Source organism: Limulus polyphemus, unplaced genomic scaffold, assembly GCF_000517525.1.
Source record: "Limulus polyphemus unplaced genomic scaffold, Limulus_polyphemus-2.1.2 Scaffold1930, whole genome shotgun sequence".
NCBI lineage: Eukaryota > Metazoa > Arthropoda > Merostomata > Xiphosura > Limulidae > Limulus > Limulus polyphemus.
The window spans coordinates 86260-100550 of record NW_013667540.1 but is presented as its reverse complement, the minus strand read 5'-3'; the positions used below and the strand labels follow the sequence as shown (position 1 = coordinate 100550).

The following is a 14291-nucleotide window of genomic DNA, read 5'->3' as shown; positions in this document are numbered from 1 at the left end:
ATCTGAATCACTTGAAAAAAACACGGGGGTGCTTAACTTTTTTCCAGGTGTATATATGTGCAATACGTGAATCGCACCAATATGATTTGTTTTTTGTTAAGCACAAAGCTACACAATATGCTATTTGTGTTATGTTCATGGAGGGTATAGACACCCAATTTTTAGCGTTATAAGCTAACAGGGGTGATGGTGTGGGCATGTGAGATGCATAAAGCTGGATCGATAATTTGAGGGTTAAGAGTGAAAAAAAAAAAGACCTCTTAGTCATGATATTACATACACACACACTAGTAATAATAGTATTAGCGAAATTAAAAATCAAATAGAAACGAGATGTTTGTTGACACTACCACTAGAAGTAAATTCTAATAAATTAAAGTCATTGAGAATGTTATTGTTTCAAATTAAGCTTTTAAAATTGCCGTTTTTAAAATTCTTGAATCTTATATAAATAATTACAGAGATGCTTTTGTATAGAATAATTTGTCTCATAAGTTCATTTTCATAAACCAAATAACGTGTTTGATTCTAAAACAAGTAATATAAATAAATAAATAATTACATGACACAACATGATTACAATTCTTTCCATGCTTTACTTTGGAAAAAGCATCACAACTGCAAAACCTTTACATACTCGGAATGTTTATTCCATTTCGGTAATCTCTGCATGTAAAGAACAGTTCAAAAGCATTCGCCGCGGTAAAAATTGCTCAAAGAAAATTCTGTGGCAGAGCAAGACTTTCTGCAGCATTAATTTACATTTGTGTATGGTATTATTTACCTTGAAAGAATATTTACTATTTGTTTGAATTATTCGGAGCCTTTTATATAACACTAAATACACAAATGGTAACAAAAGTGTCGTATAAAAATTCAAAGACTTATAATCACGGAGACTTTACACAACTTTTTAAGTCTTAAAAAAGGAGTTTGGATGATATGTCTGTCTTACACTCAGCAATACTTTAATAACAGCTCCCAGATAGATTATTTAGTTTTTGAGTCACTAAGTCTGTTTTTGTTTGTTTCTTCATTTCATTCTTTTAACTCTGTGGTTCCAATTTCCTTCTCACTGTCACGCTCGCCAAGATCTTTAGCATCTGATGTTAACCTTACACTGTATATTACAAGAAATAAAGAGCTTTGCATAGAGTTTGTCGAGAAAAAACAATCCGCTCACGATTAGAATTTGACATACCAATGCATATATTTTGGCCAGATGTACCAGACGGAGAACCCCTTCTTGAACTGTTTCGAACTGGAGAACGCAGATGCATCATACGAACATACTACCCCTGCTTGCTAAAAATTAAAAAAAATGGAGAGATCTTGTTCATGTGCTAATAAAACTATTCTTGTTCCATAAGTTTTGGGATATAAAATTACAAGTCACTATTTGCTTCCAAAAAGAAAAACTTAGTGGGATCAAATACCTTTACTGTTTTAAAGAACGGGATAGCAAGCTGCCTAACTGAAACATATTTCTCAAAGGTCAGTTTAGAAGATTTTTTGTTTGTTAGAAACTTCTTGAGTGTTGTGTTATGACAAAAATGTGGTCCTGTTGGGGTCTTATATATATATGCCTTAGAACAGTTGAACAGTCTCTTGATAGCGACTTCTTACGTCACTGGAGTGTTCCCGGATTAACTATACAATCCGTGCAATCCAAGAAGATGCATAACACTTGTTAGCACTTTATCAATAGTCAGAGAGTAATGCTTTCGCAAGGGTATTGCGCCCTCTATAGACAGTTCCCAGATATTTGTTTATATTATTTCACTTTACCGGCCAAGAAATATCAGAAAACTGATAATAAGCATTTGTAATCTGTTGATATTTTAGAACTAAAAAAAAAGAGAAGGCTAACAGAACAGGTGGTATTAAGTAGGTCAGTCATAAAACTGTGCATATACACAGATGCTGGCTTTATGGAGAAACAGTTGAAACACTATCACACATATTAACAGAAGTGTACAAAATCACATGAACATATTAATAATAACAATAATAATCAACATAACTTGTGTATTGATATGGAAACAAAAAATAAAATTTTGAGGAGTGTTGATAACACATCTGAGGCATTTAACTCCGGTATGCAAACCGGTCCCATTATACTTTAATTGTACAATGCCCAAATTAGGTTAATTACAAGCAAACTTGAAGAAAATGAAACACATAATACGAAAATTACCCTGTTTATGTAAAGGCAAATTTCTACATAAATCTATGTATTTTTAAACTTTCTGCAGTTAGTTAGGTGTTTCTACATTTTCTCCTACGACTGTGGAATCACGATAAATCCTGGAAAGTGAAAAACGCTGGAATCTATAAATCATCAAATATATGTTATATAATATTGCAAGCGTGAGGAAAACAACTAAAAGTAACAGTAATATAAAAACAACTTAGTTCAACAGACGTATTTAAAAGTAACAGTAATATAAAACAACTTAGTTCTACAGACGTATTTAAAAGTAACAGTAATATAAAAACAACTTAGTTCTACAGACGTATTTAAAAGTAACAGTAATATAAAAACAACTTAGTTCTACAGACGTATTTAAAAGTAACAGTAATATTTAGCAGAAACTGCAAAGTAGTTACACCTCGATCCATATGACTATTATTCGTTCAAGTAACTTGTAATATAAATAGCGTCTCGTCCACTACTATGTCGTATCCCAGCCGCCCTGATGAGCTCTAGTTTTGAGCGAAAGGCATCGTCGGCAATGGATAAAGTGTGGTTGACATATGATTAAATTCTTCACTTTCACCCGTATGAATAGTTTCGCTGATAAACTTCATGATTCGCAAGTGTGTGAATCGGAGAAAGGTCAAACTACAAACGATAATGCCCTAACTGCAAAATATACAGTAAACGCGTGTTGTAAGTGTGATCCACCCAATGATTTATAGCTGTCTTCACCATGAAATAATCAATGCTTAGGAAACAGAAACTGCTTTCAACATAATGTTTTAAAATCACCTCTATCAGTTACAGAGTGAAATATAAATAAGAACGAAATTAAACAATTTTGATAAATTTCACCAGGGCAATATAAATAAAAAGAACGAATCGTTAAAACTAGGCAGCTAAAGGAGAATGTCAAAACAATGAACACACATTTACTTGTAAGAAATGTCCCCCCCCCTTTTTTTGGCACCAACGGATAGACTGAAGCGTGTATGTATATCTGTATGTGTGTATATATAAAGAATCACTGGATGTACCTCAGCGAAAACACAGAGGGTGTTTGCTGATTGAGGAGGCATCAATTATGTAATTATTGGCTCCTACAAATTGCAAAGTTAAATGAAATGTGAACATAATTCAATTAACAGCCTTAATGTTATCCTATTACAATGATAAAATTACATAAAACAGTGATATGTCAATTTCTGGGAAGTTGTAAACGCATTGCCACTCCAGCAAAAAAACTTTAATATATTGTTCAATGCGTTAGGTAAAAAAATATTTCACTGTAACAAAGTGAAAAGTTATCCCTAAGTTTCTTATTGTTTAAACATTCAAAATTTACAGATTTCGTAAACAGTCTAATTGTCTCCATCTGATAAAACAGTAAATATATGTATATATATATATATATATATGGAATTATTAAAATTTTGTTTTTGAAATATTCCTCCATTTCTTAAACAACTTTCTTTTAAAACTGGTCCAAGAATATTCAATGATGGTAGGATTGTTCCAGGAGTTTCTCTGTTTAACTTTGATTTAAAAGGGCTTTCTTTCAAACTTGGTCCAAGAGTTTGAAGTGTTTATAGGCATAATCCACGAGTTTCTTTGTTTTACAACAGGGATTCAGGCCTGAATTTTTGCATTATAAGCCCTGAAGCTCACCACTGAGCCACCAGATAATGCCAGTTCTAAACCACTTATCAAACAGGGCAAACAAAAAATGTTACAATCCAAATGAATGAAAGTAACAATGAAAACATCAACAGATGCCACCTATCTGGCAACTAGATCACAGGATTATTATTTATTCACTTAGTAGCTTAATATATCTAATTAATATTTGATATTTGATAATTATTTTCCATCAGTTAGTATATTATCAGCACTAGTCATAAAAAATACTTCAGAATTATAATTTAATAAATTAACACAAATAAAGTTTAGCAACCTCACTACCACTTTAGATACACACAAGTTATTTTTTATTGTCAAAGCTCAAAACTATAATTATCCAATGATTTCCATGGAATTAATGATATTTAATAATTCTAATCTGTTATTAATAACTTTCCTTAAATAGTGATACTAAACCAATTTGGTATTACAAAAAAAGGCCCTCATCAAGGAGAAAATTGGTTCTTAGAACAATGTCATCTTGTGATATACAGATCTAAGGTTTATAGTTTAATTAGTTAATTACATCAATAATTCCTGCATCTTCTAGCATTAAAACAAGTCCTAATACAGCTCACCATAATGGTTCTTGAACAATGGTAGCAGAATTTCTAACCAGTCAGAAGCAGTTTATCTGTCTGATTCTAGTTAGTTCTAAATGATAATCAAAAGGACCTTTCTGACTAATTTGATTTCATAAAAAAGTCAGAAAAAACCCTTCATGACTGTCAAGTAAGTTTAGCTTAAAGCTAAATCATCATTTTAGGGCATCATTATTTTGGTATCCAGCCTTTGTTTTGTTTCATGTCAATTCAAAAGTGCAGGTACTTTTGGTAGACTGTGATCACCAAATTATAAATAAAACATACATTAGCCATACAGTGGAGTTTAACAGACCCTTAACTCAAGCCAGGGGCAGTTAAACTCACACACACTTGGTGTTTCTGAATTCTTAAATTAGTTCATAAAAAATTGGGGTTAAAAATCATTAAATCTATTAAAATGAACACAGTTTTTATTGGAAAGCACTCTTGCTAATCAAAAAGTAATAGTTTTAAACCTTAAAATTAATAGGTAAACAAGACAACGTTTAGCTTTAACAAACTGGTAAAAACTGAAATGTGAATCTCATATTTATCATTTTATATTTTACTTGTGATACCATAACAGATACTAGCAACATAAAAAATAAACCTCTTATTACTTAAGAGTTGTTCTTAGTAATAGTCATGTTTCAAAGTTTAATAATTTTTGTCCAAAGCTACAAAGGGCTACCTGTGTATAGCTAGCCATAATTTTGAACTGATAGACTAAAGGGAAGGCAGCTAATCAACAGCATCTCTTATCAACTCTCAAGGCACTCTCTTCTGACCAAATAATAGGATTTGATCATCCTTCTTATAACACATGCATGGTCAAAAAATGAGGACATGTGTTTTTTGTTATTTTTTAGTTCAATTGGGCATGAATCCTCACACCCATAGTCTGGTCATGCTAACCACTAACCATGACCAGTCCATGTTTTAGATTATTTTATGAGTAACAAATAATGCTTGTGTTAGTTTGTAGTTAAGCACACAGCTACACAATGAGCTATCTATGCTGTGGCCACCACAGGTACTGAAACCTGATTTCTAGCATTATAATTCTGCAGAGTTACAAATTACTGCTTTGCCACTGGGGGCTAATGCTTGTGAACAACTCTTCAATAACTGATAAATATGAGTGCAATTCATACTCCTTATGAGTTGCTCTTAATTACATAATTACGTTTTAGAGTTTACTACAAGTATCTAACAATGTTCTTAAACAATCTATCAGTAACTAAATAATATTCCCGTCTATACCCAATACTTAGGGTAACTGACACTTATCATGGGTAGCTCACAAATGAATAATATTAAAAGTAGCTCATGAGTGTTAAACAACAAAACTTCTAAGATAGAACTGTGGAAATGATAATTTAACATAGGCAAATAAGAAATGTACAGTTAAATATTGATAACTCAAATATAAATGCATAATAGTGTTAACGAGTAGGAAATTTCTGTTCAAAATTGTTTCCCCTATTAAAATAAAAAATAAGAAGTTGTTACTGATGGATGTCTGTCCTATGAATCAAGACATGATAGTTCTAAACTTAGAATTAGCAAGAAAGCAGAACATTGTTTAGCTGTTATTGACTTGTAAAATTTGTCAGAAGAACATCATAAACATATCTCACACTACTCATGAGTTGTTCTTAGGTATATAATTACATTTTGAATGAATAATTAACAATCATCCTGAACAGCTAATGAATATAACGAGTTTAACTCATCATACTGTATAGCCATGAGCAACTTGAGCTGCTAATGGTCACCAGTGCTACAAGTACAGAAACGACTCTTCTCTGTTTAATCACTAGACATTAGTCTTAGCAAATGGATGCCTTCTTAAAATCATTCCAAAGATAAGAGTGTATATAATGTGCTTCACTCAAAAGTTAGTTATGAAACAAAAAAAGTATGCACAGAAAAGGAGAAGAGGAAGAAACATCCATGGAGGATTCATGATCCAAGTTAAAACAATACAATTGAAAAAATACATCCTTGGCAAAGTTGATACTTCCATGAACACAAATCCAAGAAATGATATTCACTGATGAAGCTCTGAGTAATAGTAGTTCCAAAGAAAGTGATAGCTAGCTCTAATGAAGATGATAAGAATATGATAATCTCAGAATAAGAAATGTAATGCTAAAGTAGCTACTGGAGACAGATCAAGCCTTAAAAAAATACACTGCCAGGTTTGACATGTTTTACAACTCCAGCTGATGATATTGGTACAGAAGCAAGTACAAAAATTATTGAGTTTGTATCTAAGAAAAATACACAAAGTAGAGCTAAAACAAACTATTTTTTTGCAAAGCATAAACATAATTTAAAGAAGGACATCTAACAACTCACACTTGACACCTTTCAAACCAAACCAAAATTAATGTATGAACATGAATGTCATAAGTTGGAAGTTCATGCACACATGGAAATGAGAAAATATTTACTATATAAGCAGCTGTAGGGAAAACAATAATGTGCTCATTAAGAAACAAATGAACACAAATTGTCATGAGTAACTCCTAAAAAATATTAGACTGAGTGTATAACAGTGGTTACTTATAAAAAAAAGATTTATTATAAATTATTTACAAAAAAATTTTAAATCAAAAATACAACTAAAATGTAGATGAAGCATGCATGGGACTAAATGCCCACAATGTGGGTGAAACACACTTTGCAGTCAGTTTGTCTTTCCTCAGTACTTATGGTGACCCCTGTCTACACAAAATACCTCCACTTTTATAATTAATGTGAGAAAAAACTATATCATCACACCAAAAAATGATACCTTGATTGACAACATGGCTATAAACCAAATTCATCTTACAGTTACTTGGGGTATCTTTCTTGACTTTCTTAACATCAAATCAGTAAGAAAAACCTTTTTCACTACCCATAAAGACTGGATGGAACTAGCCAAATAAATTATTTCTGATTAGTCACATGGACATTTGAAGTACAAGTTGGCAAGGTCATCATATGACAACTTATTATTTTACAATTGTTAAATTTTTGCAAATATTTTGAATTCCATTGATAAATACTAAAATTAATATAGACATGTGAAAAAGCAAAGAAATTCTAGTCTGACACAAATAACAAACTTATGTTGTTATTTTGGCCTAAGAATAGGTTATATAGCTTACCTATTTTAATGCTACATTATTAATTTTATGATGTGTGAAAAATATGGATTAAATTAGTCTCAAGATTATAGAAAGTAATAATATTAAACTGTTACTTGTACCTACTGTTGTTGTTGTTGTTGTTATTTTTTTTTTTTTATTTACACACACACACTAACTATTTGTAACTAAGATAAATATAAGTTGGTTGTTGAAGTAGATTGTTTCTACCAGTAGTGAAATTTCTTTTGTCCTGCATATGTTAAGAAAGTTCTGGAGCTTAAGTTATAGATTTTAATAGCTCAGATGGCAAGCTAATCAAATGAAACCTTACTATTTAACTACTGTATGTCTTCTACTAATATTTTTATCAATTTCCTTGGAAAATATTGAATTAAGTACTTGAAAATAGGCACGCTCACTTAAAATAAACAACTTGTCATCACGCTATTAACAAGGACAGAAATCCAGATCTACAGAGCCAAAATAAATGGTGGGCAGAACCAGCAACTATTGTACATAACCAAAAAGAAAGAAATGTTACATCATGCATAACTCTATTTTGTGAGATTATGATACAACAACAACAAAAAAGGATGCAGTCAGTTCTGTTTGTACCTAAGTATCTTAACTGTGTAAAACTGACATAACAATTTAAAGCCTGCTTTTGTACCCTTAACAAAGTATACATTATTTTAATCAATTTTGCTTAATTAAATACTGTAAGATATCAAATGCTTAAAGAATTAATTCAAACATTGGTTTGTTTTTTTTCGAAATGCCCTATTTTATGATGATGAGTAATTTTCCAAGTGAAAAGTTACTGTCTCTAATAAGGTTTGGTTTTAGCCAACTGAAGAAGATAAGAGTGTACCATTCCTTAAGGCTTTATTCATATGCAGAAAGAAGTCAAATTTATCTCTCTTAAACATTGGTTTACAAAAAACAAACATCATTTTCAAACTCATAATACAGAATGAACCTCAAAATAGTTATTGTACAACAGGCTGTTTGGATTTATTGATTATTAGGTTTAATATAGTTTTGGTTTTATTAGTTTTATGAGTTTAATATTTTTACTGGGATGATTCTGGTAATGGAAGTGTTATATTTTATGGATAAGTTAAGAAACTTATTTTTATCTTGAGAAAAGGGTAAGAGGTGGTCATTTTTGAAGTTTATAACACTATCCAGGGTAACAATAGGATAAATGCCTCCAATTTCTTTAAGCTGAAAACAAGAGGATGAGCAAACAGAAGTTTAAGATTGAAAAAAAAAGAAACAGGCTAGGCTCCAGTTTATTTTTCTAACAGGGAAATTTGCTAATGGAATGACTTGCTATCAGCAGTAGTGGAGGCAAGTTTGGGAAGTACATTGACAATTTCCTGAAAAAAGAAAGGTTGGGTTTAAATTTTTACTTTTCTCAAAGTTAGGTATGAAAAAATAGCCTTGAAGGACCTATCTTATCATGTTACTATGTTTTCTTTTTAGAGGAGGGGAGTCCTCTCTAAAACTGAAGATGCAAAATAAGCATGATGGCATAAAGATAATATTTTGCAGTTCCCAATACTTCATCCTCTTTGGACAGCAAAAAAATGTATAAACAGACCTTTAGCTAAGTGACTATAATTTTATCTCTGATCAACTATCTATATTTATATTTGAAAAAACAAAAAACATTTACTAGAAAGACTGTAGTATATACCCTGCAAGATACATTACAGTTACAATATATATGAAATTTGGGGAACAAAGCCTTTTATTTTAAGAGCTCATTTCCATTTTAAAAGACAGAAAATACATTAACAAAGGGTATTTTTATTCATTAAAATCTGACAACTACCCTGAGAACCACATCCGGAGGATGGTGGGTAGGAGAAATATCTCAGTCCAAGGGGCAAATTGCAATATGTATATAGCCATGACATAGCAGAGTGCTTCAACCAAAACCTGGTGGTATCTGGAATTGTACATCAGGTCCATGGTAGGAAGGGTGCCATGCCTTTGACACAAGATTCAAGTTGTGACTGGAAAATCTACAACCAACACCAGACCCATGGGGAATGTACATCTGGAGGATGGTAGGAAGGAGGAATGCCACGGTGAGAAAAAGCAGTATGTTAGATATCTATATGATAATATGGTGTAGTGCTACAACCAAAACCTGGCGGCATCTGGAATTGTACATTAGATCCATGATAGGAAGTGCTATATGCTATCGACACCCACAGAATGACACCACCCTACTCAACACTGAGTGGTGTGATGCATCACTCAGGAAGATAGGCCTCCATGGTTCACCACCCCAGTAGCTTGGAACTGGTAAGTAGCAAGGACTCCACTAGAAGAAAGGAAGGAAAAATGCATTGGAGAGTCCAGAGGACTGCATCAACAGAGACAGTGCAACGGTTGACCGCAACACCCTATTTTGAAAAGCAGAGCTACCATGTTGATGTAGTCAATCAATCAACACCTGGCAGCATCCAGAATTGTACATCAGGTCCGTGGTAGGAAGAATCTCAACACCATGGAGCATCAGAGATGGGCACCAATCCTTGTCTGCTTTACACATGTGCCCATAAGTGCATATTCCAGGATGAACATATTTATGAAGCGAAAAACTGCTATAGAGAACTATTAGCGGCCCTACAAAACACCCTATCTCTACAGCGTGTATAACCTAATCCTTCAACATCATTGTTTCGGTATAGATGACAATTGAATGAAGACACACAACCAACACCTGGCAGCATCTGGAATTGTACATCAGGTTCATGGCAGGAAGAGCTACAACATAACTGACAGCAAGCATAGTCACATGATGGACAGTACAGATTTAAAAAAAAAAGTTTACCTGATCAGATACTACTCACCACAAAGAGGGATTCACGATACAATAGCAAAAAGGCCCCTAAAAAAGTAAGAAAAGTTGGAAAAAGCAGCCTTTCACAATTCAAAAATGTGAAAATTCAAACAAATAGTAAAGAAAAGCTAAGTCTGAATTATAAAGGAAAACATTGAAAACTTGTGAGCAAAAGCAAGCACATCTGTTCAGTACCATTGCCAATCGAGAAGTGATTAACGAGTGCAAGTGTGGAGAGGGTGCTGGTTACGATAGGGGTTGTGTTGCACTCCTATTGGTGGAGAGCTAGTGGCAAGCACTGAAAATTTGCACCAATAGAGGATAGTACTAATCGATAAAAGTTATTTTGTGAGAAGAGGTAAGATATCATATTGAAATTTAAGTTTACAAACATTCTCTTGTAATCATAACAATAATCTAAGGTGATAAAACAGATTTAATCAGTCAACTACATTTTACATATTTCTTCTACTAACCCAGTAAATTTGACAGTATTTGAATTGTACATTTCTCATCAAACAGAATCCATATTTACATAAGCATTTGAAAAGTAAATAATATTTATGCTTCTAATTTTATTCTTCCACGTTATGCAGCTGATAAACTTACCAGCTTCAAATTGTTTTTCATTTCTAAAGTTACTAATAAAGTATGTAAACCTCACAACTTACTTGCCACAATCAGTTTGATTGGCAGGCTAAACAATATTCCTTGGGTGGTACCAATGACACAGTTGTATTCTCCATCATCTTGCTCTTTGCCCTTTCCATCCTGGTGCAGGACTCTTTCAAAATACAATGAGCCATTCTGCAGTACTTGGTGCCTTGAGTCTTGGATTTTAATCCCCTGGAGTTGGGAAAGCATAGAAAGGTAACAGTGCAAAGGAAAATGTTCACAATCACATATATATATTCTACTGTATTTACATTTTAATGTTTAATTTCTGTGAGAATTTACCTCTTGTTTGCTAAGACAGACAGTGTTAATTTACTTTATGGAAACCAGATAAAACCAAGTATCTCACAAGTAGCAATTCCTGTTGTATGTTTAGTTTTCTTCAATCAGAACCTACTATATAAATCAAACTGTGATTACTGAAGATTAATCAACAATCTCAAAGATTTAATGGATTGAGTTCTACATTTGGAAATATTAAATGCATATCTGTCTTATGACTATAGCTTTCTAGTTTAGTCCTTTTGGACATCAAAAGAATATTAACATACAATTTCTTACGTTACAAAAAAATACTCCTTTAGAGGTCAGTACAATGTCACTTTCTCTTTGCTAAAAGACAGTGATAAGTTACTGCCATGGAAGCATTTCTATCTCTCATTATAGATCATTCTCATAAGTCACTACAATGGAACAAATGTTATCTTTCCTTTATTAACAGTGGCTTACAAACTTTTTTTGAGGCAAATATTGAGTTTCAGGCACAGCCACTCACTGATGAATATATGTACATTTTTCTTATGTTTTTATTACAACATGTATATTTTAAACTTAATTAAAAATTATTTCAATTTGAGATCACAATTTAAGAAACATTTTTAAAGCTATCATAATCACACTGATGTATCCTGTATGCTTTGTGCCACTTTTATTTATAGTTAATGAATCAAATAGTTTGTAAGATCTTTAAAAGTAGCCACCAGTGAGTCATGCATGAAAAAAATGATAAAACGCAAAAACTACCTATCCTGTAGCATTATTAATGTGAAGGATATCTACAAACAACTTGCGAGATGAACAGTAAAATGACTACAAAGTTGTCAGGATATTCCACAGATTATAGCCTGGGAACCTTTACCATTTAGGACAGTCTAATAAGACTCCACCATGTCCTATAAGAGAGAGTTAACATCGTTTTCATGCTACAGACTTATCAGTCTTATAATAGTCTGAAAACAATGATAATTCTTCAATATAATACAGTCTGACAAGTCACCATTATCATGTAAACCAAAAGAGCTGCTACAAATCTACAATAGCAATTAATAATAACTAGTATCACACACAAGTAACAGGCAAACCACAAAAATCCTCTGTAACCACCCTGTTTTAAGTCATCAGTTTGATATTAGTGGTGTTTGTGTCTCTTAACCCTGGAACATCTGACAAAGTTAGGCCTGCTTAGTGTTATTACCAAGCACTGAAGTAGAACTTTCACATATACTGCTTCTTGTACCATGCTTGTCACATTTGGATAATTTAGTTGTTACTATTTTTAAGAAATTTAATTTTGCATATTCTAATACCATAAATACTTAAGATACATATTGAATTAATTAACTTTAGTACTATAAATTACATAAACACATTTACTTTTCATTATAAGACAATCTGATAAATCACTACCATGAAAGCAGTGTTCCTTCTTCATTATAGGAGAGTATAATAAATCACCACCATGAAAGCAATGTTAACTTTCCATTATAAGTCATTATGTAATTTCTGTAGTGCATATTAGTGTATGATTAAAAGACATTTTAATACTAGAAATAAATGACCTTATAATACCAAATTTATAATTTTTTTTAACTACACACTCAATGTTTCACTTTACAGCTTCTTCAGGAACATTCCACTAAAACATAAACCATAACACACACAGATAACACAAACTTAATTACTGGTAATTATATATATTTTTTATTATATGGGAATGGTGACTTTTCTTTGCCATTGCTGTCAAAAACAAGAACTACTGAGATTACCATATTTTAGGTGTAAAAGCTCAATAATATGTGTCTACACAGCAAATTATCCACAAATTTAAAAAACAACACTGTAATTAACAAAAAAAGTAATAAAAACGGAAGCATTAAAACTTTTCAGTTGAACAAAAATTATTATACCTTAAGAACACAAAGAAAAATCTCAGAAGATACTGTGGTTATATAAATGTCCATAACTTACCTTTCAGAACAATATGGTTTATGAATTTTATGTATGGCAGAAATGGTTCTTGCATGGGAACTGGCTAGGCAAACTTTATTTGAATGTAAAAAGTATGTCTGCAAGCTTGTTTCTCATAAGTGCTTTAGAACTTTACTTTTTCTCAATGACAGAGGCTCCACTCCTCTGTGACTATAATATAATGCACACCAGTATGATAAGGGAAGGTACCTACTATAACTCCCAGATTTCAGTTGAGTGTATTACTCAGTTAAACATGATGGTTTTAATACTGTGGTAAAACTAAAGATGAAGTACAATTAAAGATCTGAGAGAGTCCAAACAACCGATCTGAAGTCAATTTGAAAACAGCCAAACTCAATTCATGTTTTTCTCAAAAAGTGGAACCTTGTTCTTTCTTTTTATCAGTGATTTTCAGTGATGGTCAAATAAACTACTATTTCTGCATTACAAATCATAAAAGAAGTTCTATCACATCAAAGCATTTCTACTAGTAGACATACCTGTTCAATACATGACTAAAACATACGGGTCAGATCTGAATGCTTACTTACTTATGTCACTGGGGAGGCCTAAGGGTATATGCCTGGTTTGGTAACAATCATTTCAGCAGTTTATCTCTCTACTTTTACGTATATTTTAACAGACAAAGAAAAGCACCATTTTTGATTGAATTTGAAAATATGGTTAATTGCACTTTACATAATTTTTCCAATGAAAAATAATCACACTATATGATTCCTGAGTTAAATCAACTTTCAGACTAAAAATCAGTTCTACCATTGACAAATTATGGCAAATAAAAAATTTTTGATTGTGGTGTCACTGATGTCCCACAAACCTTCAGCTGAGTAGATCCATACCACTGACATTAGTACAAACTTCCATCAGTTGTTGAGATA

At 32.2% G+C, this 14291-nt stretch overlaps 1 protein-coding gene across 1 annotated transcript in view; it reads right to left on the bottom strand.

Annotated features, from left to right (window-relative positions):
• LOC106465393 (protogenin-like) overlaps positions 1-14291 on the bottom strand; it is a 178450-nt gene that overhangs the window by 117524 nt on the left and 46635 nt on the right. The window contains exon 3 of the mRNA XM_022393285.1: positions 11139-11313. Coding sequence (XP_022248993.1) covers positions 11139-11313 — 175 coding nt within the window. The remainder of the gene's footprint in view (positions 1-11138; positions 11314-14291) is intronic.